The sequence below is a fragment of the Melopsittacus undulatus genome, chromosome 1, assembly GCF_012275295.1.
Source record: "Melopsittacus undulatus isolate bMelUnd1 chromosome 1, bMelUnd1.mat.Z, whole genome shotgun sequence".
NCBI lineage: Eukaryota > Metazoa > Chordata > Aves > Psittaciformes > Psittaculidae > Melopsittacus > Melopsittacus undulatus.
The window spans coordinates 59,851,550-59,877,141 of record NC_047527.1 but is presented as its reverse complement, the minus strand read 5'-3'; the positions used below and the strand labels follow the sequence as shown (position 1 = coordinate 59,877,141).

The following is a 25,592-nucleotide window of genomic DNA, read 5'->3' as shown; positions in this document are numbered from 1 at the left end:
GTCCTTAAAGCACTAATTCAGCATGTTATTCTAGGGAACACAACTAACTAGAACAACTGGACCTATTCACAGGCTTAATATTATATGTATGCATACAAAGGTACATTACTGAATCAAGTCAGAATTATTAAATGATAAAAAATAAATAGGTTTTATACAGAAGATGCCAATGTGAATAACATGCCCTTAGTGACTATTTTAACTAAGCCTTCATTCTAAAAATAACACAGGACTCTCGCAAAACAATTCTTTAAGAAGTCATTAATCCACATACCTCTTTAAAGGCCACAAGAGTTTACTGTATAACTATTATAAATAATCCAAGTATTTTCCCCAAAGTAAACATAAATCAACTAAACAACAGAAATTTAGGAAGAAAACTATATATATTTGCTTCCTTTTTGTTATCAGATATATATAGGTTTATTTCTTTTTTTTTGCTGCTAGGATGAAAGTAGTCTGTATGTTCCAGGGCTATTTCCAAGAGTTTACAGAACAGCAGCTTTCTAAACATGAAGTGAATAGCCAGCAAACGATATAGCTCATAATATCATGATATCCTTTCTTTCTAAATACTGGATGATTATAGATCAAGAAGCTGTGTATTAAAGAGTCTAAATAGGTCCACCTGCAGTCTAAGATGCTTTCAGTACTATCTTTTCTCCATCTATGTAACAATGACAAGATCTTAAAAAAACAAACCAAAACAAAAATGCACCCAGATATGTATTTAGAGACATTCATGTTTAAAGGTGAGGTATAAAAACAACACCAGACTAAACTGCTCAAGGCTGATCCTGACAACACTTAAAACTGCATGTGTATTTGAAAAATTCTATTTATATGCATTTAGTTCTCATGAAAGGTATTGAATTACTACTCCTAGAAATGAGAGATGAGATTTTCTAAGGAGACTACGGGAATTAGGCACTGACACTGCACTTCCACTGAATGTATGCTCCCAGCTGTTCAAGCTTCTTTGAGGTTTTACCCATTTAAACAGTATCACAGTCTTGGCAACAACAAAGTTTCACCATAAGGCCTTTCCCTATGCTCATATGGTGAAATGCAATCCTATGTTTATGATGTAAAAACTGGCTCCAAGAAAGCTGGTATGTTCCCACTGCTCAACATATTGACTTTAGAGGACAGTGCAACAGAATAAAGTTATGCCACTCACTGCATGAAGGAGCAATAGAAAAAATAGTGTTGGCCTCAAAAAATTACAATTTAAGCACTGAAAAGGATATGATAATGAGAAAATAGGCAAAAAGAGCAGTGATAGCTTTGGGAGACAGGGTATCAATAAAACGATAGAAAGCTGTCTTATTTACGTGAACAGCTGGGCACAACTGTACTACAAGATGACCTAGTCTTTTCTCCATAACCATTTAAATTTCCAATAGAATTAGTGGAGGTAAGAAAGAACTAATGTAGGTCCCAAGATTTGCTTAAATTGAGTGTCTGCTTTTTCTAAAGAAAATGTAGGTAACCAATACGAAACATCAGGAGCACTCATCTGCTCATGAAAAAGAAACCTTGTTGTCCTTAACTTTCTAAAAATTAAAGTACTGAGTTTTGGCCTGCCCTTACCTTGAGGAGGGCTGAATCCCATTCTCTTGTGTCCCAGGAAAGTATATTAGCTGGCACAAAATATTCTGCACATACCTGTTCCTCTTGAAATTCTGCCAATGGACAGGGAGGAACTGACCAGAGCCAAAAGCAGATCTAATCCCTGCTTTCAGAGTTATTCTTCTGGTTTCAGTTATTTTCCACATATAACTTTCCTTGAAAATCCAAACAACAGGATCTCAAACCCCTGTTCTGTGCCCTCGCAGCAGCGAATCCTAAATAATAACTATAATAAGGCTGTGGACAGCACTGCTATTATTAATTAAATGAATCCTGCCTTGTCTGATAGTCAGGCCTCTAACACATACCAAACAATATAGGAGTAGGTGTCTGTTCACCTAAAAGTTGTACCAAAAGTCCTAAGGCAGAGGTACCCATGTCCCCAGGACAAAGACTTCTGAACATTCCTCAGTGATTTCACTTAGCTGTGCAAGAGCTTGTAAACTCAGTGGAGTGGGAACAAAAACCAGAAACTCCTAAAGGAGTAGCTGCTTTTTGATTTAGATGGGGTTTTGGCATAATTTAAGGATTGGGATGATCTCTGAAAAGCTGAGTGGAAACTAGAAGTATCTGGGTACTTGATCCCACAATCTACTTTCTTAATTTATCTTCTTTACTGTTCAGGACACAAAGTTTAGTGAAAGGTGTTGCCGCCTGGCTTTCCCTTTCTCTCTTAAGAAACAAGTACTTCATGACAGGTGGAGAACTGTTGCTTTACTGAGGACATGGAGGTATTGTGATTAACATCAGTGGGGCCAGGACTTTATCCACTGTCTTTATTTCTGTTTTATAGTATCGACCCCAAGACAGCAGGCACTATCCAGCCAGCGAGAGCTGACTCCCAACTGAGCTATGGAGGAGAGATGCTTAGATGGAGAGAGGCTTACTTATAATCCTTGCTGTTACAGTACTCCTGCTACTGGTGAACTGAAAGTAAAACTGGCACTTCAGAAGGAAAAGAAAAGATTCTCCTGATAGTATGTTGTACTGTACCGCGGGAACAGAAATCCAAACATAAAGAAGGAAGCCAGGAACAGACATGGGTGGAACTCAGTTAGAAAAAACAAATGCTGCATTTGCCTTTCAGAGTACACTTCTACAAACCTAGAGCACTAATACAGCTAGCATCACCCAATACTGTACACTCACCTCTTGCACCACCACCAGGCAAAAGAGCAGTTCGTTCCCAAAAGCTGCATTCACCAGCCTTGATTGGGCTGATTGCCTGACTTGATGTTGCTGCATTTATTTAAACTGACTGGATAGTGACTACCTGCTTTGCCCTCACAAGGACTTGGATCTAGGTCTGTCTTCCCTCTCTGGTCTGACACAGACTTGAAGAAATCAGTTACAAATTCATTAATCTTTGAAACATTTCTACTTGAAAGTATTTTTATTGCTCCTCAAAATGACTACATTTTAGCATACAAAACTCAATCAGCTAAATAATGTGTGACTATGCTATAAATTATTAGTGCTGATCAAAATCTTAAAGGCTGAGTAATTAAAATTCAAATTAAAATGTGATGAAAGTCACATTTAGTCATCTAAATGAAGAGGCTGAATTTCAAATAGGTACAGAGCCACTGGACCCCAAGTGAGATGAGAATTCATGGATGTTCACTGTCACTAAAAGCATGTAAAAAGAACTTAGTATTTGTTCAAACTTTGCTTCTTTTCCTCATATATATACATCTATCTAGACTGAGGCATTGTGTCACAGTTCGTCAGTAAATAGCCTAAAGAAAACAGAATAAATGCCAAAGAAAGTACTTAAGGAATAAACTCTCCATAACTGGAAGCTTCTTCCTGTTCACTGACTAAGAAATGTCAGTGCTCTCAATCTCAGTGGTATAAATTGTTCCAAATAATCTGTTTTCTAAAGAAAAATCTACATGGCTGGTAAGTTCTGTTTATCTTTAAGAATACCTTTCAAGTTTTAGCTCTTAAAATGACCTGTCCTGACAACTTGCAACAAGTAGTTAATTTAGGACTCAAAAAAAAAAAAATTGATACATGAGCATTGTACCAGCCGAAGTATGGTTTCCTATGGATTCTTGACCTGTTCATTACATCTCCCAGTGCAGTAACAGTAGCTCTCCAGCCTGTCCTTCAAGAAACTTTTATCAGTCAAAACAAACCCAGCTGTGCTGTATTGCAAGGCTGGAACAATACACTGGCTGGTTGTAAGAGAGAATACATGACAGCACGATTTTGCCTGCCTGTTTCTCACTGGCTCTTTTTTGTCTTCTTTCCTCATCCACTTCTTTCAGGAAACATGTAGGAACTTGAGTTATCTCAGCAACTATTACAGGGTGTCAGTTTTAACTGAAACTGGCCAACAGCTTAAAAAGTTATTAAAGAAACTGACAGAAGATGGATGGATGGGCTGGTGCAAGTCTCAGAATAAGTTAGGGACATCAGGCTAAAAATCAATCCTCACCAGCTGATTTATAAAAATTGCCTTTTTGAACTACAGACACATCTCTTTCCTGAAAACAAATTACCAATGTTTTTTTAGATGTTAAACTACCCATAGCAGGCATCTCCAAAACTTGCTAGTAAATAGTTCTGCATTTTATCAAGAGCTTGTTAACAGAGAAGTATGAAATTCCACATTTTTCTAATGAAAAATCATCAGAACTTAAAAATTAATAATACCATCTGTAACTTGAAAATCATTGTAAGTATTGTTTGTCCTGTAGACTGGACATGTAAAATTTCAACAGAAATGTTTTGAGGAAGCTGGGTATGGGAAGACTTTTCACATGGGACTTCTAGTAGAACAAAGTATGTCCCCAGCTACAGTTACTGGAGAGAATCCATAATTACCTTGAACAAGGATTTAAGGAGAGTGCGCTGAAGTTACAAACATAGAACTAGAAGTACTATATTTTACAGGGAACCAGTAATATCAAAATGAACTAGTAGATGATGTTTAGGCAATTTATGATGTCACTAGAACTACTTGATGTACTTATAGGATTCTAACGCAAATAATTTTACATTATTATGAACTGCAGAGTTTCCAGTTGTGTTTCTAGTTAAATGATAATATCCCTAAAAATATGAAAAGATAGCAATGCTGAAGAACATCAGAAGAGGCATTACTTTAAAGCATTATTTAAAAATATGCATATATGTGAATGGATCTGTATTCCAAGAATCATGGTGAGCCGGGCAGTTTCTCTAAGTGTAAGGAAAAACAAAACAGAACTGGACTGGGGGTCAACTGGCTTGAGAGCAACCTGCAGCTCTGCTATCAACCCTGGGAGCACCAGGGAGATCTGGGCAGTCTTTGATAGTCAAAAGTCAATTTGCAACCTCCTCTTTTGTTCAGGACAAATAATCATATTGTGTCTCCCTATGCACAATTTTCCTACAGGGAATGCAGTCTTCTCCCAGCAGCTCAGAAAAGAGAAAGGGTGACTGATGGCATGGAGAGAAAGATGATACTGCAAACCATGTGCAAACTTGGAGACAAGCTCTCCTTGTTCCTCCCAAAGCTTTCACTGGCCAGCAGCAGCTACAAACACATGAGCTGTGAAGCAACATCCCAGGAACTCCAAGCTCCCAAATGTCTGATGCTTCTGTCTCCAAAGCAGAAGAGAGCTCTGTCTAGAGAGCTGAAGACCTCAGACACTGGATTTCAGTCCGTAGGGGTTCCTCACCACACTGAGGAGAGGGTGGCCTGGAGCACCAGCCTCCCACACCCCAGGTACCAGTTCTGCCCCAGAGCCTCAGTTCCACCATATTGTACTGGGTCCCTGGAAAACATCCAGCCACACTGCAAAGGTGGAAGCGTAGTACACCAAGAACAAGACTTCCGTTTCTGAGGCACTGAGCCTGGTGGTGGAGGCAGAGTCACTTAGTACATTTAGTATATGTGTTCCAAAAGCACCCCATTGTACTGCTCAAGAGAGATTTGGGTAAAAGTTGTCACAAAGAGAAGGGCAACTCTGCTGGAATGCAGAAGTGGTTTTATTTAGCTTCAATAAATCAGGATTTTCTACAGAGCCAAATTAATTTGGAAAATTGCTCATCATTCTAATGCTTTAAAAGTATCTAAGCAGCAAGTTTTTCCCAAACAGAAAACCTCATTTTCTTTCCTCTTCTTTCCTTTATTTTCTATTCAATAGTTCTTTTGTTTCTCCAATTTTCACCAGCCTTTAAAAAGTAAAAAAAAAAAAAACCTTCCATTTCTCCCCCTTCCACTAGGCTGCACCTCCTTCTGAAAGAGCTTCTGAACTGAACTTGTTTTGTGTCACTTCCCAGCATTTCAACCTGTTTTGTGTGTGATGTATGAATGAGGAAGAGGAAAGGTTGTCACAAAGATGGCATTAATACAGAAACGCTTTTCATGGTAGTAGCCATAATGCCTGGAGAAGAAACCACACATAACACAACAGACCAGTGCCTGTTAATTTAGTCTCAAAGGCCCATAACACTACCAAAATATTTTCAGAGTGCTAACTACCAGCCAGGTAGTTAGCTAGTAGTCAGCAATAATAACTGTTCCATGTAGATTTGACCACCCCAAAAGATAGCTTTGATCCTATTATAGTGACTGGACTGGGGATTAAGGAATGGTAAAAGAAACAAACTGGTTTATTTTTTATTCTGTGTTAACAGGCAAGAGCAAAGTAAACATATATAACTGTTTTGGCCTTTTTTAAATAATTAATTTTTATCTAAAAGGGTTATATTAATTAAACTATGATGCCAATTACTTTTAGATCACATTATTCCAACAAACGAAAGTATATTTGTAGATATAAAAGAAGACTTCCATTGTACAGTTTTATCAGAAGCACTGTAAGAACAGGAAATTACAAGTTTTTTTTGTTACTAAAAGCTATATTAAGACCATAGCCTTGTCATTCATCTTGAAGTTAGTTCTACAATTTTATTTATTTTCTATTTTATTTATTTAATAGTAAATTCACAATTTACTATCAAAATACAACCTATTGAAGATTATTTTAGTTTAAAATATATGCTGCTGTTCCAGATTTATAAAATTTAATTAAATATATATTAAATGTTAATACAGGTATATTTATTATAACATATTTATCCTCCTTAAGAAAGAGGAATAGATAAGACAATTATGATTAGATGTGATAGGGAAAAAGAAATGTGAGGACAGGGAGAAGATAAAATGTAATAACAGAAGACATTAGTTGCATTAATCTGTCCACTGCATGAAGCAGTCTCATTCATGTTTCCTATACACCAAATACTTCAAATTTTGGGTTAAGTGTCTTGAACTGTGTAAAAACAAAGAAACGTACAAACAAGAAAATAGTCAAAACATCAGTGCAGCTGGGAGAAGCTGTATAAGAAGAAAAGTTTAGGGATAAAGCCCATATTGAACAGCAAGGGGGAGACAGTAACTACTGAAAGGAATCAGGAACCTGAGAATGTTTTTGCAAAACTTAAAAGTCTGCACAACCTGATAGAGCGCTGTGCTACAATTTTGACAGGCTGCAAGAGAGAAGCTGTCAGATCTTAAAATGATATAGGAATTTTTACATTGATATCCAAACGACTGCATGTCTCAGTAACATTAAACTCTGTGGCTACCAATACGTAACTTGCAGTGGTGTTTTGGCTTACATACATCACTTGAAAGTTGTTCTTCAAAGGACTTAACCCCAAATGAGGCTAGAATAGTATTATCAGTGGTTGCAATTGCATCACTGGTTTAAAGATATTTGGATGAATCCTTAAAGCTCCAAGTCTGGTGGTTCAGTGTTAGCATGAGAGCCACAGATTCATTAAATTAAGAAGGCAATTTTTAATTCCTCTTACTTAGAGAGGCCATGGGGGGAGAAGGATAAATGGAATAAATAAATAACTAGAAATCAGCAAAAAGCCCCAACCAACCCCCCCCAAAAAAAAACAAAAAGCCCAACAAAAAAACCCAAAACCTAAAAGAAGCTTGTGTTACCAATGCTCAGGGAATTATTGATGGATTTCCATATCATATGGAGTAAGCATTATTCATTAAAATAAATTTAAAAATGTATTATTCTTCTACTAAGCAGAGTGCATTTACTCTGCTATTAATTAAAAATACAGAAGGCAAAGAACTTCAGAAAATGACTATACTACTGCATGCTGTGCCAAAAGCCTCTTAAGTGGGTGAACACTTTTTCAATGTGGACAGTAGTCAGCAAGCCTACATACATCAATATACTTGTGCATGCATTCACATGTATGTCTTTTTTTCTAGCAGTTCATGCAGTGACATTGGCATCTGGCAGCGAGACCAGGGAGAGCTGTGCAAGAGGGAGTTTAAGTTCTTTTGTATGCTGCTGCCAATGCAACTCTCCAATGGAGAGAGGATTTCTGTCAGTGAGGACTGTGTCCCAGTGAGCGCCAGATCATTAATTGTGTGCTCCCTGCTTGTGAAAGTTTCTGAATGTTAGGAATTACATCTGAGGTCAAATTTCTAGGTTAACAAGAGAGCTGATCTGTATTTTACACTATCACATTTCATATTTTCATTCCAAGTTTACCATATGAACTATTTGCTATAACTCAGGTGAATATGAAAAAGTTTTCTTTTGCGACAGAAACGTCATAAATGGAATAATACTAACCATTATTTGTATGCCACGTGTTCACCAGAATAATTAGTGGTTTTGTAGCTGTAGACAAATTTCATTTTATTTCAGATTATTTTTCCTTTATAGTCTTAAATGCTACAGCATATTTTATTCCAGATTAATACAAATATTAGCAAATACTTTATCTGAATGTTTATTAAAAACTAGGGACTGAATACTGTTCTGTGGTGTTTGCATCTGGGAACTATGCCCATGCACTGACAGAATCTCTCTCTAAACTTCTATCTTTATTTGTTTATAAAAGTCTGCTAGCACAAGGCACTGGATATCCTCAACTCCTGCTGCTGATCACAACAGAAGCTTCGGTGCTTCCTGAAGGCCCAGTTTGTTCTAACTACATGCATGCATTATTGTTCTCAGCATTTTCATATTAGTACAAACTATATGCACATTTTTTTCCCCTAATTCTGCTTTTGCGATATATATATATATATATACATATATATGTGTGTGTGTGGTTTTCCACAGTGCAGTGGGGGTTGCCACTTGGAGTCCTCATCAGCCTAATGTTCCATACAGTTGTATAACCTAGTTATTTCCTATACATGCATATTAAATTTCACTGATTACAAAAAGCAGACTAACGTTAGCATTTTAATGACAAATACACTGTTTCACCATTTTATGTAGAAGTTGTCTTAACAGCCTTTCTACTTTGCTATAAGTACATATTGTTACTTTGCCATTTAAAGGAGTACCTAGTTATCCTTGATACAACTAGGAAATGCTGCGCAGCTGATGCAACCGTACCAAGACAACTAGTTTCTTAAATTTACCAATATAAACAGAGATAAAACACTTACTTTGCACATTCTTATGACTTTAGGTGCAAATCCTGGTGTGCATTATAAACTGGTCTTTGCAACCTATGAACAGATACTATAAGTCAGAGGGAAATAGGAACTCCCTAGGGATGCTGTCCAAAAAACAAGAAAAGTAGCCCCTGTGGAGTCACTCCCCCTAAGTCATGCTGCCGCTGCTGCTGAAAATATGCAATGAATCCTTCCACAGTTGGAATTTCAGATGCCATAATCCCTTACAGAATGTTGTCTAATTATTGTATTATGCATAATAAATGTAAAATATTTATTTTAGTTTACATAATTATATTAAAAATGTATGCTATTTATTCTCAGTCTTGTCAGACATCCTTCACAAGAGATATACTTTACAGAAAGGTGTATTTATGGAATTAATGCTGTTTTGCTGGCGTGGCTGTTCTAAACACTCTTATCTGTGCTGCAAAACACCACCAGTTCCCTGGATATTGCCCTCCACTTCCTTCTTCCCCTCACTGCCTTGGGTACTCTATGCAAAATGAACCATACAGTGAATTCCCTGAGAAATGAAAAGTAATTTTGTTTAATTACAGCGCGGGGATGGCACAAAGTGCATTAACATTATACCTGCCCCACACTCTCAGTGGTCAAAGTTGTAGCAATATTGTTTCTGTATTACAAAACTATGCCAGTGCTCCTCCTGAGCCCTGAACTCCAGCAAATTTGATTATGCAAGTAAGGCAGGGATCTGCATATTGCCCCTGTTGTTTTACTGCAAAACAATGTAATCCAGACCCATTTTGTACCAAAAAATCCCCCTCACACACACGCCATGAACATAATTTATTACTTACTCGAGCAGTTGTGATAGTTACATGGAAAGTCAGTACCAATGGGAGTTGAATTTAAAGCCTAACATATGACTAAAATGAGATTCCTAATTATTTACTTCAGACCCATGCATAAACCCAGTTCAGTTTTTGCAAATGCTGTATATCTGCATCATTTATTGACATCATCTGCCTTAGGGGAGTTTAGCACTTGTGAAATCAGGTTAAATTTAGGTGCCTAAGTGTATTGCAGGTTTAGAAACTCTGGCCTTTGACTATATAACCAACAGATTTAGAAATCAGTTGAAGTTCCCAGGTGCCGTTCAGTTTCTGGAGGTTATATGGCTTGTGACTACACTCTGTGCCCATTACCAAATGCAAACAATATTCTTGTCAGCATAACTCTGGGATCATGTAATCTGTAAAGTTCAGCCACATAACACATCTTTTTTAAATGACTAAGAAATATTAAAAAAAAGCATTGCATACGTAATGGTGGTGCAGGGCCCTATGGGACCAATTCTGTATGATAAAATTAAGTTGGACGTTCATTAGGAGTGAACGAATATTTTTGTATGACACAGCACACTGACTTAAGAATGGAGAGATATGCTGTGTGATTTGAAAAAGAAATGCAAAGGAATATTGTGTGCATTTTTATCTAAATAAGGCAAACCTATATTGAAAACAGAAACATGAAAAAATATCAACAAGTAAATTTTTATATTTATGGATGTATATTTTTCTTCCTTCAATAAAATTCAATTTTAAAATCTAGGCTGAAAATATAGTTTCAAATTACAGTTGTTACTAGCAGCCACACACAGGAAAGCAAGTGTTTCTTTCTGAGTTGTCAATATACAAAAGATACAGACAAGAAGAAACATAAAGTGGTCACAGTTCAAAAAGTAGAGGTTGAAGGTAGTATTTTGTAAAGAATATGTAAGTAGAATCGTAAGCACAGATAATGAAAGCAACTTGGTAAAATGCACAAAATCTCCCATTTTCTTTTTGGAATATGCATACATTTGAGAAGATATTTGTGACCTAAAAATTCTAGGTTTTTTACTTCAAAACCCCATATCCACTCCTGTCTTTTCCTAGCTAAGGACAGAATTTCTCATGCTGTGGGTTATACAGGGAATAAATTCCCTTTTCTGTTCCATGAGGCCAAAATCAATTTTTTTCCTGTAGTATCTTACTGCCTATTCCACTTCAGATTTTGCTGCTAAACAAGAAAAAAAAAAAAAACAAAACAAAACAAACCTGAAACAAACCCAAAACCTAATAATTTCTAGGTGTCTGTCCAGTCCCAGGTGATCCAGATTTTCATAACAGTTCCTAAATTCAGATTAGTTTCTTTTAATATCCTTTCTTTCTGTACTTCTGGCCAAGGTTAGCTAGCCTTTCACTCACTATACTGGCAAGAGTTTTTGCAGGATGATTGTTCACAATTTCCTCCTGAGGAACTGAAAAGCTTGAAATCAGGAATCTCTAAGAACCCTCTGAGCACTGATGAGCTGAACAGGAATAATTAGAGTACCTTGTATTTAGATACTCTTTTAATTCAAGTGTTTCAAACTACTTTGCAGAACAGAGAGATGACTTCACCTATCCGTGAAAGGAGACTTTATGGTAGCACTAACAATACTTTACTCCATATCCGTACACAAAATGAGAAATATTCACCTCGCTGAAACTACCAGAGTCATTAAAGAGTCTGCAGTTGCCAAGCAACACTAAACAGCAACATCTGAAATAGTCTGGACGAACTTACAGTGCAAGGGCTGAGGTGAAAGCACGACAGTGAGAACTCAAACTCTACACATGGGGGTGAATTTTATCACTAGGTCAGGAGACTTTAGAATCTCTGGTTTATGTTTCTGTAGGTGACACTCACAAGAGTATATGGCATCTGCTGAACTGGTACAAAGAACACTATTTACAGAGGTGCTAATACCTATCCATGTAAAGAGATAGTACTGGGTAAGCTGACAAGGAGGCAATGTGTGATTCCCTTCAAATTATATTTTAGAACAAAAAAAAAGAGAGAAAAAAAGAGAAAAAAAACCCAACAAAAACAGAAAAAGAAAAGAGAAAAAAAAAGAAAGAAAAGAGAAAAAAAGAGAGAGGTGGGTAGAGAGCAAAAACCAGAGTTGCCAACATAGCTGGCTAATATCCCAGGATTGTGGAAACTGGCCGGCACATGCAGGACTGCTGGGCTAATAAACACAGCAACCCTTCTACTGGCTCCTCTGCAGTTACGCAGTGCCTCACTGCCTCTATGAACTTGCAGCAGCAGCACAGCTCTGATTTCTGCATCCCTGCCAGATGTTTTTCAGCTGAGCTCAGAACAAATTTCCTGCAGAATCAAAAGCTTCATCAGCTGGTATCTGTAGAGATCACCCTCCAAAGATTAGGTCAAAATTGGCCTGCAAGGGATGGAAACTAACGCCCTATTACCATGAAATATTTATATTTCAATAATATAGAGGCAGGGGATGCTCAGAGATTTCTTGTTAATCCTGATAAGGTTATGCTTGCTTCTTCTCTAATAATCTCCAGTATAATAAAATATTAGTAAAAAACTTGTCATCACTTGGAATTTTGATCCCATACAGAAAATTCTATCCAAAGAAAAATTATCTCCTGTCTTCCACTAACAGAACATTAAGGTTATGCATTTTGTTTTACTGAGGGAACTGCATCTATCCATTGCATGTGTGTAACAAATCCCAAACTGCAAACTGATTCACATCTACAAAGCTCCCAGTCTCTAGGGTCTTCAAGCTAGGAACTCAAACCCACCACAACCCACCCCTCATTACGTAGTTATGCAATAGGACTATTTTTTCGAATTGTCATGGTTTATTAGCTGCACCTCAAATACTGTGTTCAGATCTGGGCCTCTCACTCCAAGAGAGATACTTAGCTGCTGTAGTGGGTCCAGAGAAGGGCAATGAAGCTGGTGAAGGGTCTGGAGCACAAGTCTTATGGGGAGCGGCCCATCACATAACAAGAGGTAACAGGCTCAAGCTGTGCCAGGGGGAGATTTAGGTTGGGTATTAGGAAAAAATTATCCTCTGAAAGAGGGCTCAGGCATTGGAACAGGCTACCCAGGGAAGTGGTGCAGTCACTGTCCCTGGAAATGTTCAAAACCCATGCAGATGAGGCCCTAAGTGACATGGTTTAGCGGTGGTCATGGAAGTCCTGGGATAAAGGTTGGACTTGATGATCTTAAAGGTCTTTTCCAACCTAGCTGATTCTATGATTAAAGTGGATGACTGCAAAATTTATATAAAGCATCAAAGATAGCACTCTTTTTACCTTCAGCACAGCACATCATGTTACACTGTTGCTTATGTACTTTTTACTCAACACAGACCTTTTAATGCAACCAATCTGACAAACACAAAACCATCTCTCTTTCTTAGATGACTTACTGAAATCTAATAGAAATGCTTCTATTAGAAAAGCAAACAATAAAAACCCCAAAACAAACCCCCAAAACCAGGGGGAATGTTAAGGCAGCAGCACAGAAATGGAAGCTCCCCCCAGACTAAGATTGTAAAACTCAGGTCTCCGCAGTTCTAGGCAGTAATGTAGTGGGTGCTCAATACAGAAAAGTTCACAGAACATTTGCTCCACACACACAAACCAATGCAACAAAAGATTTTGTAGAGAAAGATCATGAACACTGCAGAAGCTTTACGTACAGGAGCTTTCTGTATAGTAGCTTGTAAATAGCATGAAACCAGGTATTATGAGAGCAGCTACGCTTTGTTATATAATCTTGTTTTAGGAAACTACATTAAAACTCATGCTAAAAGAACATTACAGTTGTATGCTCAGCACTAAAAGAAAGTAAAAAAATGCTGTAGTGGTATAATCAAATGTTTAACTTTCTCCTTTTGGGTGCATGTATCACAGCACATGCATCTAATTACATAATCATATGCCAAATATAAAATATAATACTGATTTTGTAAAAACTTTTTGAACATCAACTCTTGCAAATTCCTCATGAATAACTTCCATGCATTCCTTTATTGTACACATATAGTCACCTCACTGTAATGCATTACAGTATTCCAAATTGTAGAGGTATGTTTAAGAAGGGTAAAGAATCATTTAAGAGGCAACATGAGATAATTTCATAAGTAGTTGACAATGAACTAAAGACACATGAGATGAGAACCAGAAGTAATCTTAACTGTTCATGCGAATTTGAATCTGGTGCCCTAACAGGATGGGGTTTAGTGGTGCAGCATGGGACACTGCCATGCAACCAACACTATGGCCAACTATCACCCAAACACCCTGCTGGCACAGAGAAGGAAAACTGAAGCAGAACACCAAGACTGCAGCACTGTAACTAGCTCCAGTTGCTTCCCATTCTAATAAGTGTCTGGTGAGTATTTAGGCTGCTAAGCCTTTTAGGGAACTTTTTCTTTCTTGGTGAAATGGCTGCAACTCAACCGAGAAAAATTTCAAAACTGCAACTGATTTGAAAAGGCAATGCAGAGAAGTGGCCTCACCATGGAGAATTCTAACAGACACTAGAGCAGCTGTTAAACAAACACTCAACATTAGCACTGCAGTGTTACCAGGAAAAGGTTTCCCATCATTTGTTCTTCTTTATAAAGTAATACCTAAATCCTGAAGACTAAGTTTTTAAATTTAGCTCCTAATTTAATATGCAATTACTGCTGCCCTGATGGGGTTTTAATGGCAATATATTTTTATTGGTGACTTCAAATGAACCTCATCTGATCACCTTAACCCTTCTCTCATCATGCTTTAGTTAATGACTCATTACCTGTAGTCACACCAGGGACATCTGTAAGGCTTTTCTCCAGTATGGACACGCTTATGTCGTGTCAGATGCGATTGTGTTGTGGAAGCGAAGTTACACTCATCACATTTGAATGGTTTCTCTCCTAGAAGGTGACAACAGAAGATATGCATTATCAGCTTTCACCAGCAGAAAATGAAGACAAGTCTATATTTCTGGCATATGCCCTGAGAAGGATCTTAGTCCAGGTATATATAACAACCACAGATACAAAATTGATTTCCAAATACCATGTAGTAATTGCAAAATACTATTCTCACTGTGACATATACACATCAGTTGCCAGATGACTTCCCATGTTGTGTTATACAGCAGCAAAAAGGAGAAAGAACTGCACTGAAACAGGGTGACCATGATACTGGGCCTTATCTCTTGCCAATATCATCACCAGGTAACAGGCATTCTTTCACCCTACACTCTCTGCTGAAGTTGGGCCTATGAACAGCCCTGAAAGCAACACTTTTGGAGACAGAAAGTGAGAAATCAGTCTGAAGCTTGTATTCAGTTCCTGCGCAGAAAGGAACATCATCAGGGGAAAAGTGTCTTTGTTTTTGTCTCTAGTCCTGGATTTTTCCATTTTAACTATTAAATAATACCAACACTGAGAATATGAACCAGAACTCAGTGCTCTATTCCCCCTCTCTTGCCTACTATCTTTCTGCCCTAGTGAATCTTTTCTGAACAATGAGCCAATTTCAGCAGAACTTGAAAGGTTAATGAACACACACCCCACCCCCCCACATCCCAAACCACTAAACCTAGAGTAGGACAATAGTATTTTCAGAAGACAAAACTTCAATCTCTCTGCCGAATGTGAAACTACACTGAGAAATTCTAGAGGACTATTAGTTGAAAAAAGATACAAATCTCTAGCTTATAAATCGTTATGTGAAAAGAGTATTTTTCCTTCCAGTGGAGGGGTCCACCCCTTAGAAGGCACTAAGACAAAATCTCATAACAGATACACATGCTGTGATGCCTGGCTAAGAAACCTGTATCCCATTTTTCCAACTGGCTGCTCCAGAAACATTTTTTTGTGGCTTACAGGCACATGTAATTACAATTTAGGGAGGAAAATGTTTTCTTCCTGCATGCAGAAGACAAAAGGCAGTTCCTGACGTAGGTGATCTTGACTGCATTGTGCAAACCTTCAGAAGTATTTATCCTAAAGACTACACAATGAATTAAGATCTCTAACTTAACAAGTCTGAATAAAACTCCTAGGGATGGACAATGATCTTGCAGACTGTACGGAGGCCTAGAATAGGCAATTTCAAAACTGAAGCCTAAGCTTCTCAGCAGCTACAATTTGCAGTTCTTCAGATGGAAAGGAGACCACCAGCAGAAGACATATTGCTAACAAAAGACCACTCCCAAGTGGCCATTCCTCCAATCCAGATTTTTCAAGTCTTTGTAAAGTATGAGACATTCAAGACTTCTGAAAAGATTTTGCCAGAATTATGAGAAAAAAAAAAACCCAAACCAACCAACCAAACAGAAATCTGCATTTTTCATTCTCGGATAATGTTGGGGGGTTTTTCTTTTTTTCCAAAAGGAAAAAGAAATGAAAGGTCTTCAGGCCTGAAAAGCCCTTAATGCTCTGTGGAAGGATAACAGAGCAGCTTCTGAAAGCTCCATGAAGATTTGGAATAATTGCTTTTAACTGCTGCTGAAGAGAATATCAGCTGCTATTTTTCATTTATTGTTTCATGGGACAAGGAAAGGTGAAGGGGCAGGACACAATGCAGAAGCCTCTATGCTGGACAAATTGAGACTGCTAGAAAGTATGTCTTTCCTGCCCCAAACAAGGTTTTCTTGTCAGACACTGACTCTCTGCTCTGGAGAAGCTGATTCTCCCAGCAGCTTGAAAGCTACTGGCTGCTGCTTCAATTAAACTCTCTGGGAGGCCATAGACTCCCTAGCAACGTAACCTGTTCTTGAACTGAAGATTTCCCGTGCCTGATTTATTTTATCTTCTAGTATTAAAGAAGATAGCAACATTTTCAAGCCTAAGTAGTAAAGCCACAGGTATTTTAGATAACGTACATACTTATTTTAACTGCTTTCATTTAAAATGCATTAGAACCTTGCCAACTTGCCCCTTGTAAAAATATAAAGAGCAGATCTGAACTGAATGATGATTTTTAGTTTGGCATTCAGGGGAGGGTGTGCCTGGTAAAGGTGCTGCTGCACTGAGGCAGGGCCTGTGGAAGCCAGAAGGGTTTGCAAATTCTGTTGTGACCAGAAGAACAATTGTAATCCTTGCCCACTGCTCCAGGAAGTTTCTCCTTAGGAAATCCCTGTGGCTAACTGCTCCTGTCAAGTGGACTATGTGTAAATCTCACCTGACAGAAAATACATCACAACACCACCACACAACAAAACCCAACTAACTGGGAGGAAAAAGACTGCCTAGCTTGGCCTATGATTCTTAGCAGCTGCACAAGAGAAAAAGTATTTATTTTTATTAAAAAAAAAATTGGTACTTTAGGTTGGGGGTGTTGAAGAGTGTATTAGCTACAGCAGCAGTACAGAAGCATTTATCTGTTTCAGTTTTCCACAGAAGCATTCATTTAAGTATTTTTTATCTTCCTTATCTTTCAGCCAGAATGCTCTTTGTCCATCTTTGTGTCCCAATTTTCCTTCCCCTCTTCCTGCCCCCAGACATTTCAGGCAACAAACTTTATTTTCATAGGGGTGCCATTAAATATTCCAAGGGGATTCTCCCCCACCCCCAAAGATCAAGTTAATACAAAATTAAAACAATACAAATCAAAAAAGCAATATTGACTATTTTTTAAACAACAATATGTCATAACTATAAAATAGTGCATCCAAGAATGTGTCATTAAGGACGAAGTCTATGTATTTAAAGAATAATAAAGGTAAACAAAACCCAAACTAACCTACCACACACCTTACCATTATAGAAGACTTGTCCATGCCTCACCATCTCTCACTTTATCAATAAGAAATCCCACCAAAAAGAAAGATAGGTGTCCCAAAATGACCCAATGTTCAGCAAGCTCTGAAGGGGAGGGGGAAAGGAAGAACACACATTCCAAGAGCAAGGAACCTCGCCTCCAACACACACACACAAATTACAGCTTTCTCTTTCTTTCCTTCTTCCTCTTTTCTCTGATTTTACCTCTTTTGAGTTCCCTGTATTTGATGATGAGCTTTTTAGGACACAGAGCACACCTCACTGCAATTATAATTTATCTGTGCAGTTATGTACTTAGCATGTACATTTTAAAGTAAAATATAATAAAACAATAACAAAAGCCTATGAATCTGGTGACAGATGTTGAGTTGTGGATAGCAAAATTAAATTTTTATTTATAATCATGACTCCCCAGGCAATTTTTACCTATAGGTTATATACAGCGTTTATATGCATGTGCTACTCAGTATCCAGCTTTCACATAAATGAAGGGGAAAAAAATAAAATCATATGGCGCCTTCAATTCGGAAGTCTTGAGTAACTAATCAGAATCTTAATAAGATGGAAGAAATCTTACCCTGGTTGTCTCAACAGGGAACTATTGCTTTTAGTCCTATTTGTCTTTCACATGATGTGTTGAGCAGCACAGCAAGAATACTATAAGTTTCATTTTTTCATTTGACCTAAGAAATGAGTAGACCACAAAACACAGCCATCTGCTTACATGTTGCAGGATTTTTTCTCCTTATTTCCAACTATTTCTTGCATTTGTTAAGGTTGTTCCCTGGAGAAGCACTTACAGGCTTGCTAACAAAGCCTAAAGTATATTAAAGTAAATTCTGTTTACTTTTAGCTTGGTCAACTTTTTTGCATGAAAGACATAGAAATATAAGTACATCCTTTTTACATTGCTTTCTTATGAGAAACACTTTAGATGCCACGAGGTTGGTCTTCCATAGCAAAAAAATTATTGACATTTGTGTTCTCAAAAATGAAAGGAAAACTGTCCACTGGACAATTTCCCTTAGGCAGAAAGTTTTAAGATACCCAGGGTTTTGGTCTCATTTCTGTCCAAAGGTTTGATATTATTAAGTTCCACGCTCTGCTGCAAATGTTGCACAAATGGAAAAGGAAAAATAACACAGACCTTCTTCAAATTTCACCTCTCCTCCTGCTGAAAAGAGCAGTATGTCTTCATACTATTCTATGTTTTCTGTGGTAGTCAACATTATAATTTTTTTTAAGCTGTGGTGGGGACACTGAAGAGAAGGGGCTGTGTTATACTTTAAATTCAATGCCAAGTAATGTAACTACACATTAAAGTCAAAGAGCAGTTCACATGAGAAATAGAAACACAAAGTGAGTCACTCATCTGGATAAAAACACATATATTATTAAATTTTCTTTCTTTATTACATTGACCTATAAATGTCTTGAGAAGCACCAGATTGAAATGAGTGAGCAGAAGCAATCATACAAACAGTGATCTGTATGATACAAGCTACCACGTTCAAAAATTCATGAAAATATTTGAACAAAGACACAATTTTCTTAAGCAGTTCCATAGGTTCAGGGTGACTGTCATAGAACTGCTGTTCACAGTAAGGGTACTTACCCTCTAATACTCTACTACCGTAACGTACTTCTATGATCCCCAGGAAAATTCCACCACAACCAACACTCAAGAAGAAAAAGTGGTGTGCCATTGTGCAGAAGATGAGGATGAGGTTTTTGCAATTTTTAGGAGTACTAGCCAACATTAAAAGGGAATTTCATGCAAGAGAACACAGGCTGTGACTGATCAGCACTGCTGGATTGAGCCGGCTCCTAGATGGAAGTTAACTGGAAAATGTAGAGGAAGGGAAAACTAGAGCAATATAAAAAGGCAGGCAGAGCAGACACAGGAGGCAAGCAGAACAATAACAACAACATAAAAAGAAGACATGTTATATTTAAGAATTAAATGTTTTCATATTTTCATTTTGAGCCAGAAATAATTACCCTTGTTTGTTTTTAATCTCTTATGCAATTCCCTAGTTGATCATGATTAAGGCAAAATATTTAAATTACATGATATATGCTTCTAATGTGTGTCCATGCACACATATTTTTGGAGGTTATTTACTCTTTTTTATTATAAAATTTGGATAATCGGTTCCTGGTGGAATTCAACTAGTTTTAAATTTAGCCTACACTAAAATTTGCAATGTTATTTATCTTCTTATCATCAGGTAGATTTTTTTTACCAGGACAAAATTTTAATTAAAAAAAAAAAAAACAAAAATGTTTCAGAATGACTCAAAAGATGAAATATTTTCCTCCCAGTCACATTGAGGCACCAGAACTACAGCGTATACATTCTAGTCCTGATTTACCAGGTGGTACCAGCTGATATTGCAAATGGTCTGTTTCTCAAGACAGTTTCTCACATTCTATGTAGCCACAAGTGTCTACTACAAAGCATTCACGAAGACAGATGTAAGTGTTCTTTACAATGGGATGAAATTCTGGTCAAACTCTGGTCCACTCTTGAAGTTGTCATTGATTCAACACACAAAATAGAAGATTGGGCTACTGATATTTACATAGCCATGTATGCACTTCTCACAAGACCAGATCAGTCATTAAGGACATTACTAATGTAACACAAAATAAAAACATCAACTATTGAGATATTAGGGATCTCTTGATAAGTTAAATTATTTTCTTCTACCTCACAGTTCCACTTTGTAGTAGAGAAATGTTGAGAAAGCCTGTATGAAGGAAATCTGTATGGAGATGCATCACATTTGCAAACAAATCAAATACAAACATTTGTGAAGTCTTAAAAACTAACGGCTTTTTCTTTCAGTTTAACATTCCTGTACTTCTTTGAATTTAAAAAGCAAAAATGTATCTTCCACAGATAACAGTCTATTTACCAAACTAGTCCCTACAGTTTGCTCCATGAGTGACTGAGGGCCAGTTTCTTCCAGCCTTTTTTTTTTTATACATAGTTATAATTTGCAATCCTTGAAATATTTTCTTCTTTTTTGACAAATGCATCTTTCACAAAATATAAGTATTTTTTTAGGTACATAAAAATAATCTAATCTGAAAACAGAGGAACAAAGTAAGAAATATAAAAATCAAGGGCATCAAAAGTCTAAGTGGCTGGTCCTGCAGCCCATCCTCTCCTGTGTCAAATATCTATCAGCAGCTGAACATTTCTCTGATGTGTCAGGACACCTTAGGCCTTGAGGCTGGGACGAGAAGAGGCTTGTTAAGCTGGTTAAGACTCCTTAACTACATGTGAGGATTTGCTCATTTGCCCTTGAATCAAGGGTCTCTGACAGGTGATAGAAGTAAATCTTGGATTGGAAGATGTTCTGTGTCAGCCACCTAGACAGCTTGTAATACAGTAGGGAATTATTTAAGCCATTTAGACTATTTTTGATACCTATCCTTTTCGAACCTGATTGTAATTTGCTTTGGCATTCTGCTCTGGGAAAATTGTGCCAACTGGGGACACAGGAGAAACTATGCAGGTACAAAGAGGAGTGCATGCAACTAAGGACTGAGATAAAGTTGTGCACTGGATGAAAATACAAGGGAACCCATATTAGTACAACAATGCAGGGAAAGGTGGATTGTATCATTCTCCTTGAAACAGGTAAAATCTATAGATAATTTTCTGCCAAAGAATAATTTCTGATTGTTTGTGCCAGAAAGGCAGATAGCTGTCAGAAAGACAGATCCCTCTTTCTCTGATGTACTGTCCTGTATAGTATAATGTTAACAGCAATGTAATGATGAGCCTCCAGTCCTGACATAAAATACAAAGTTATGCTTGCTATATGCAATGTTGATGATCTATAACCTCTAAATCTCAGTGATCATAGCACAGAATTCTCTATGATACTGGCAAAAGACGTGTAAAATGCCATCAAAAACGTGGACAGGTTTTCACCAGAAACATATCATACGTCCAGCCTAATTTTGCACATACACCAGGAAATATTTATTTTTTTTTCTATCAGCTTGTGTCCTAATGATAAATAAGTATAAATACATAATCAATGATAAGGGCTTACATTTCTGAGAAACCAGATCTGCACTCACATAACAGGTAAATATCAGAAGAGTAAAGACAAGATATGTGTTTCTTCAACTTGATCATTTACCATCTGTATGGCTGCACTGACAATGAGTCTTAGAGACATGCGTGGCACCAGCATGCCAATTACGCAGGACAAAAAAAACCCAAAAGGTAGTTCCCATCCTATTGATAACGATGATTTATTTCTGCTAAAGAAAAAGAGGAATAATTTTCATTTTTAGCTCACATTTGGTAAACTTCAGTCAACATGTGATAATTCTTCAAAGCACCAGAAAAAATGGAAACCGTTAGTTACAACTGAAGCATATGGCTTCCATTCCAGTAGTCGCAATTGCTCCTGTTATCATTCAAAGAGAGTATTACCAAGAGAACTTATTATATTTACTAAATGCCTTTTCCTGGACACTTTAAAAATACAAACTTCCTGCAGCGAATGGGAACTGACTCTGGCAGCACTCTCATAGGGAGCTGATCCGCTTCAAGATATTGCCTGATCAGCACAGAAAACCCCACCTTTTTGAATACATCAGACTCTCCTCCAAATACGGTTGCTTTAATAAACTGAAAACAGGGTGGAAAGAATGGCTTCAGGCTCTCAAGGAGAAGAGTAGCTGCTCTCCAGGAAATTACGCACTTAGATGGTGTATGTCCTCAATCAAGATTAGTTTATTCAGGGACATAATAAAATCTCCCACTGAGATTCCTTTACAAAATCCATGGAAAATTCATGATGTAACTACAGCTTCTCATTTGTTTGCCATTTCTTTCCACTGTACATTAGACAATGGTCACTTAACTCACACAGCAATTCCCGATGATATTACATTATCCTCCTGATAGTCAGTAAAACAAAAACTACAGTGGCTTAAGCAGCAACACTTCTGCATCTGTTTGAACAAAATCTATTCAAATAATCAAACATTTGCAAGGAACTACTTAAAAACACAATTAAGGTACAATGTATTAATAAATGTTTAATACTTATACTTTTTCTGGTCTTCTGAAATAAGAACCAATTTAATTTTGTCTGATATTAAATTTTAATAACCAGGTGGTAGGAGAGCTTTACTAATTCTGGGAGAGAAATCCTGCTTTACATGCCAACCATGTGGTAACTCTTAAAGTTGCACCTATTAATTACAAACTATCTTAAAATTACAAAAGGGCAACTGAAACAACACTAGCTTTCAACTATGTCTCAGTCCAAAATAATGGATTAATCTATATGTAGCCTCTAATTTTCACCCAGGGACATTCTAGCAGACTCTTGCAAAATCTTCACAGTAGGTAATCTATTTGGGCCTCAGAAAAAAAAAATAGTAGTAGACTTTGCATTCATTTAAAGAAGAAAGCCAGTCTTTGCAATTCTACTTCCTTCAGAAAAAAACAGCAAAAATACCCCCTACTGCCCCTCAACCAATTACTCAAACTCCCAGCTAAAATGCAGATCTTGGACATGCCTATTTTACAGAAAAATGAGAGAAAGCAAAGTAAACAATGAGCCGATGTATTATTTGTGCTGTAACATGCTATTTGACTTGCGTTACTCCCCAGTGTAGAGGGACTCCCTTGCTGGAAAAAATACAGCAAAGAGTAAAGGCAGCTTTACTGACCTGTGTGCTGCCGCCGATGCTTGGTGAGGGCATGACGTGTCCCGCCGGCAAAGCCACAAAGGTCACAGAGGAACGACTTCTCGCCTGTTGCAACAATAAACAGATGAGGGACTGCGGAGGTCACAGATCATTAAAACATATCTATCAAGGCTTTCAGGGTTACTAATTCCTCCAATCAAATGTTTCCATGTAAATATGTCAAATGGGAATGAAATTACCACTGCGGTTTATTGACTGTGATAAAATCTGAAAAGCACCACTGAACATAATTACATACTTGTCAGACCCATAAAAATTAGCTTTATTATCAATGGAATGGTTTTGTACAACTTCATTTCTGTTAGATGTCTTCCAGATGGGGCTGCTTTATGCACTTGAACAGTTTTTATGCATATCCTGATTTTTTACAATTCCCATACATCTGGCCTTTCTGTGCTGAGTAAAGATTGCCTGGAAAAAAAGTTAATATGCTGTATATATGATTCTGCTTAAATAAAATATATTGAATTTACTAACAAATTAAGGGCACTGAGAAATTTTCAACAGACTCGATCACAGTCATCTTTAGTTACCTTCCATTTATTAATAGGTATTAAATTATTTTCTTGAATATACAGAAGAGCCCAGACAACAATAAAAGCCACATTATTCAGTACCAGTGGCAATTCAGCACTGTTTATGTTTCTAAAGTTTTCATGACATAAAGAAAACAGGTCTGGGGATTGCTACTGAAATTACAGCAGAACTCGTATTGTTCGTCTTCAAATGATAATTCTTCATTCCAAACCTCTGGACCAATTTGAGAGATTTTGGCAAGCTCAATACTCATTAAGAGTGCGGAAATGCTCTCTTCTTAGTCCTTTTATTTTATTTTTTAATAGAAGCTAGGATTTTGCCCTGTTGTCTATAAACACAGTCTATCATTTTGCGGCAATATTTTTACTCAGCACGTGCTAGCATGCAGGAAGGCCACACGGAAGGTCATCATGAATTAATAACTCTAACCTCAGATATAGACTCAATAACCTCAGATAAGGCTGAAAATTCAAAAATATTTTCTCAAAAAGGAACCGCATTAGTCATTTGGAGCCAAATTGTCTCCTTTCACAGCACCAGAGCGAAGAGGGGCTGGGGGGGCCATGATGCCAAACCCATTGAAACTAACAGTCTCCTTCAAATTCTTCCCCCATGGGGAGGGAAATTCAGTTGCTACAAAAGACGGCTGGGTTAAGAGGTCGAGTGTCAAATTACCCAGTCCTCCTGTGAAGACAGAGGGATGGAAACCTCCACGTTGTTTGCTCCCACATAGCCAGGCATGTTAATACACAGACTGGCTGGGAAAGCACAGTGTCTTGGTTAACTTCGGATGCCAGAGACCATCTTGTGAGTCGGACCTCCCCAGAGAGCACTATAGAAACCAGATGCCCTCTCCCACCACTGCCTGGATGGAACCCCAGAGGAACCCCACCTCCTCACTCCAGTCATCGCAGTGCAGGAGTCCCTGGGCCCCATGCTGCAAGTGGGAAAGCAATTCCTTCGAAGTTTCCAGGCCAGCCTGATACCTGCCACTAAAATGGGATCATAAAAATGCTGACTGACCTCCACCAGCTAGCTAGGCAATGAAATGTGGTAGGCACATATTATTCTCCATTTCAGCAAATGGCATATTTTTGTTTGCTGTACCCAAATCTGGTCATGAAATGCAGACTCAAATTTTACAGTATTTTGGGCTTTTTTTTTTTTTTTTTAATTTGGTCCATTGATGAGAGAATTCCAAGGCAGCATCTAAGGTGTAAAATAATTTCAGTGCCTATTCTTAGGAGTCAGTTCTAGACATCTTTGATTATAATTTAATTTAAAAAACCAATAACCTCCCTCTGCAATAAACCAACCAACCAACCAAAACCGAACAACCCCCCCCCCCCCCAGAATACAAACCAGAAAAGGCAGAATGGAAGCCTAGCTTAACAATCACATGAAGAATGCATTTGTACTAAATGAGGTAACAAAGTTTGAATTTTACTGCAAAATGTTTGCCACTCGCATTACTGCTGAGATTATACATAACTGTTACACAGATTTCTGCATAATTTCTTCCTTTAAAAAAAAATGATCTTTTTATTATTTTCTTAAAAATCAGGGTCGTCAGCATGTAGCACTTCAATTCATCAAAATAGCAAAGAAAAAATAGGACTACACAAAATG

At 37.5% G+C, this 25,592-nt stretch overlaps 1 protein-coding gene across 1 annotated transcript in view; it reads right to left on the bottom strand.

Annotated features, from left to right (window-relative positions):
• ZNF407 (zinc finger protein 407) overlaps window positions 1-25,592 on the bottom strand; it is a 309,158-nt gene that overhangs the window by 111,625 nt on the left and 171,941 nt on the right. Inside the window, exons 5-6 of the mRNA XM_005153442.4 lie at window positions 23,388-23,471; window positions 14,696-14,816 (exon numbers count right to left, since the gene is read on the bottom strand). Coding sequence (XP_005153499.2) covers window positions 14,696-14,816; window positions 23,388-23,471 — 205 coding nt within the window. The remainder of the gene's footprint in view (window positions 1-14,695; window positions 14,817-23,387; window positions 23,472-25,592) is intronic.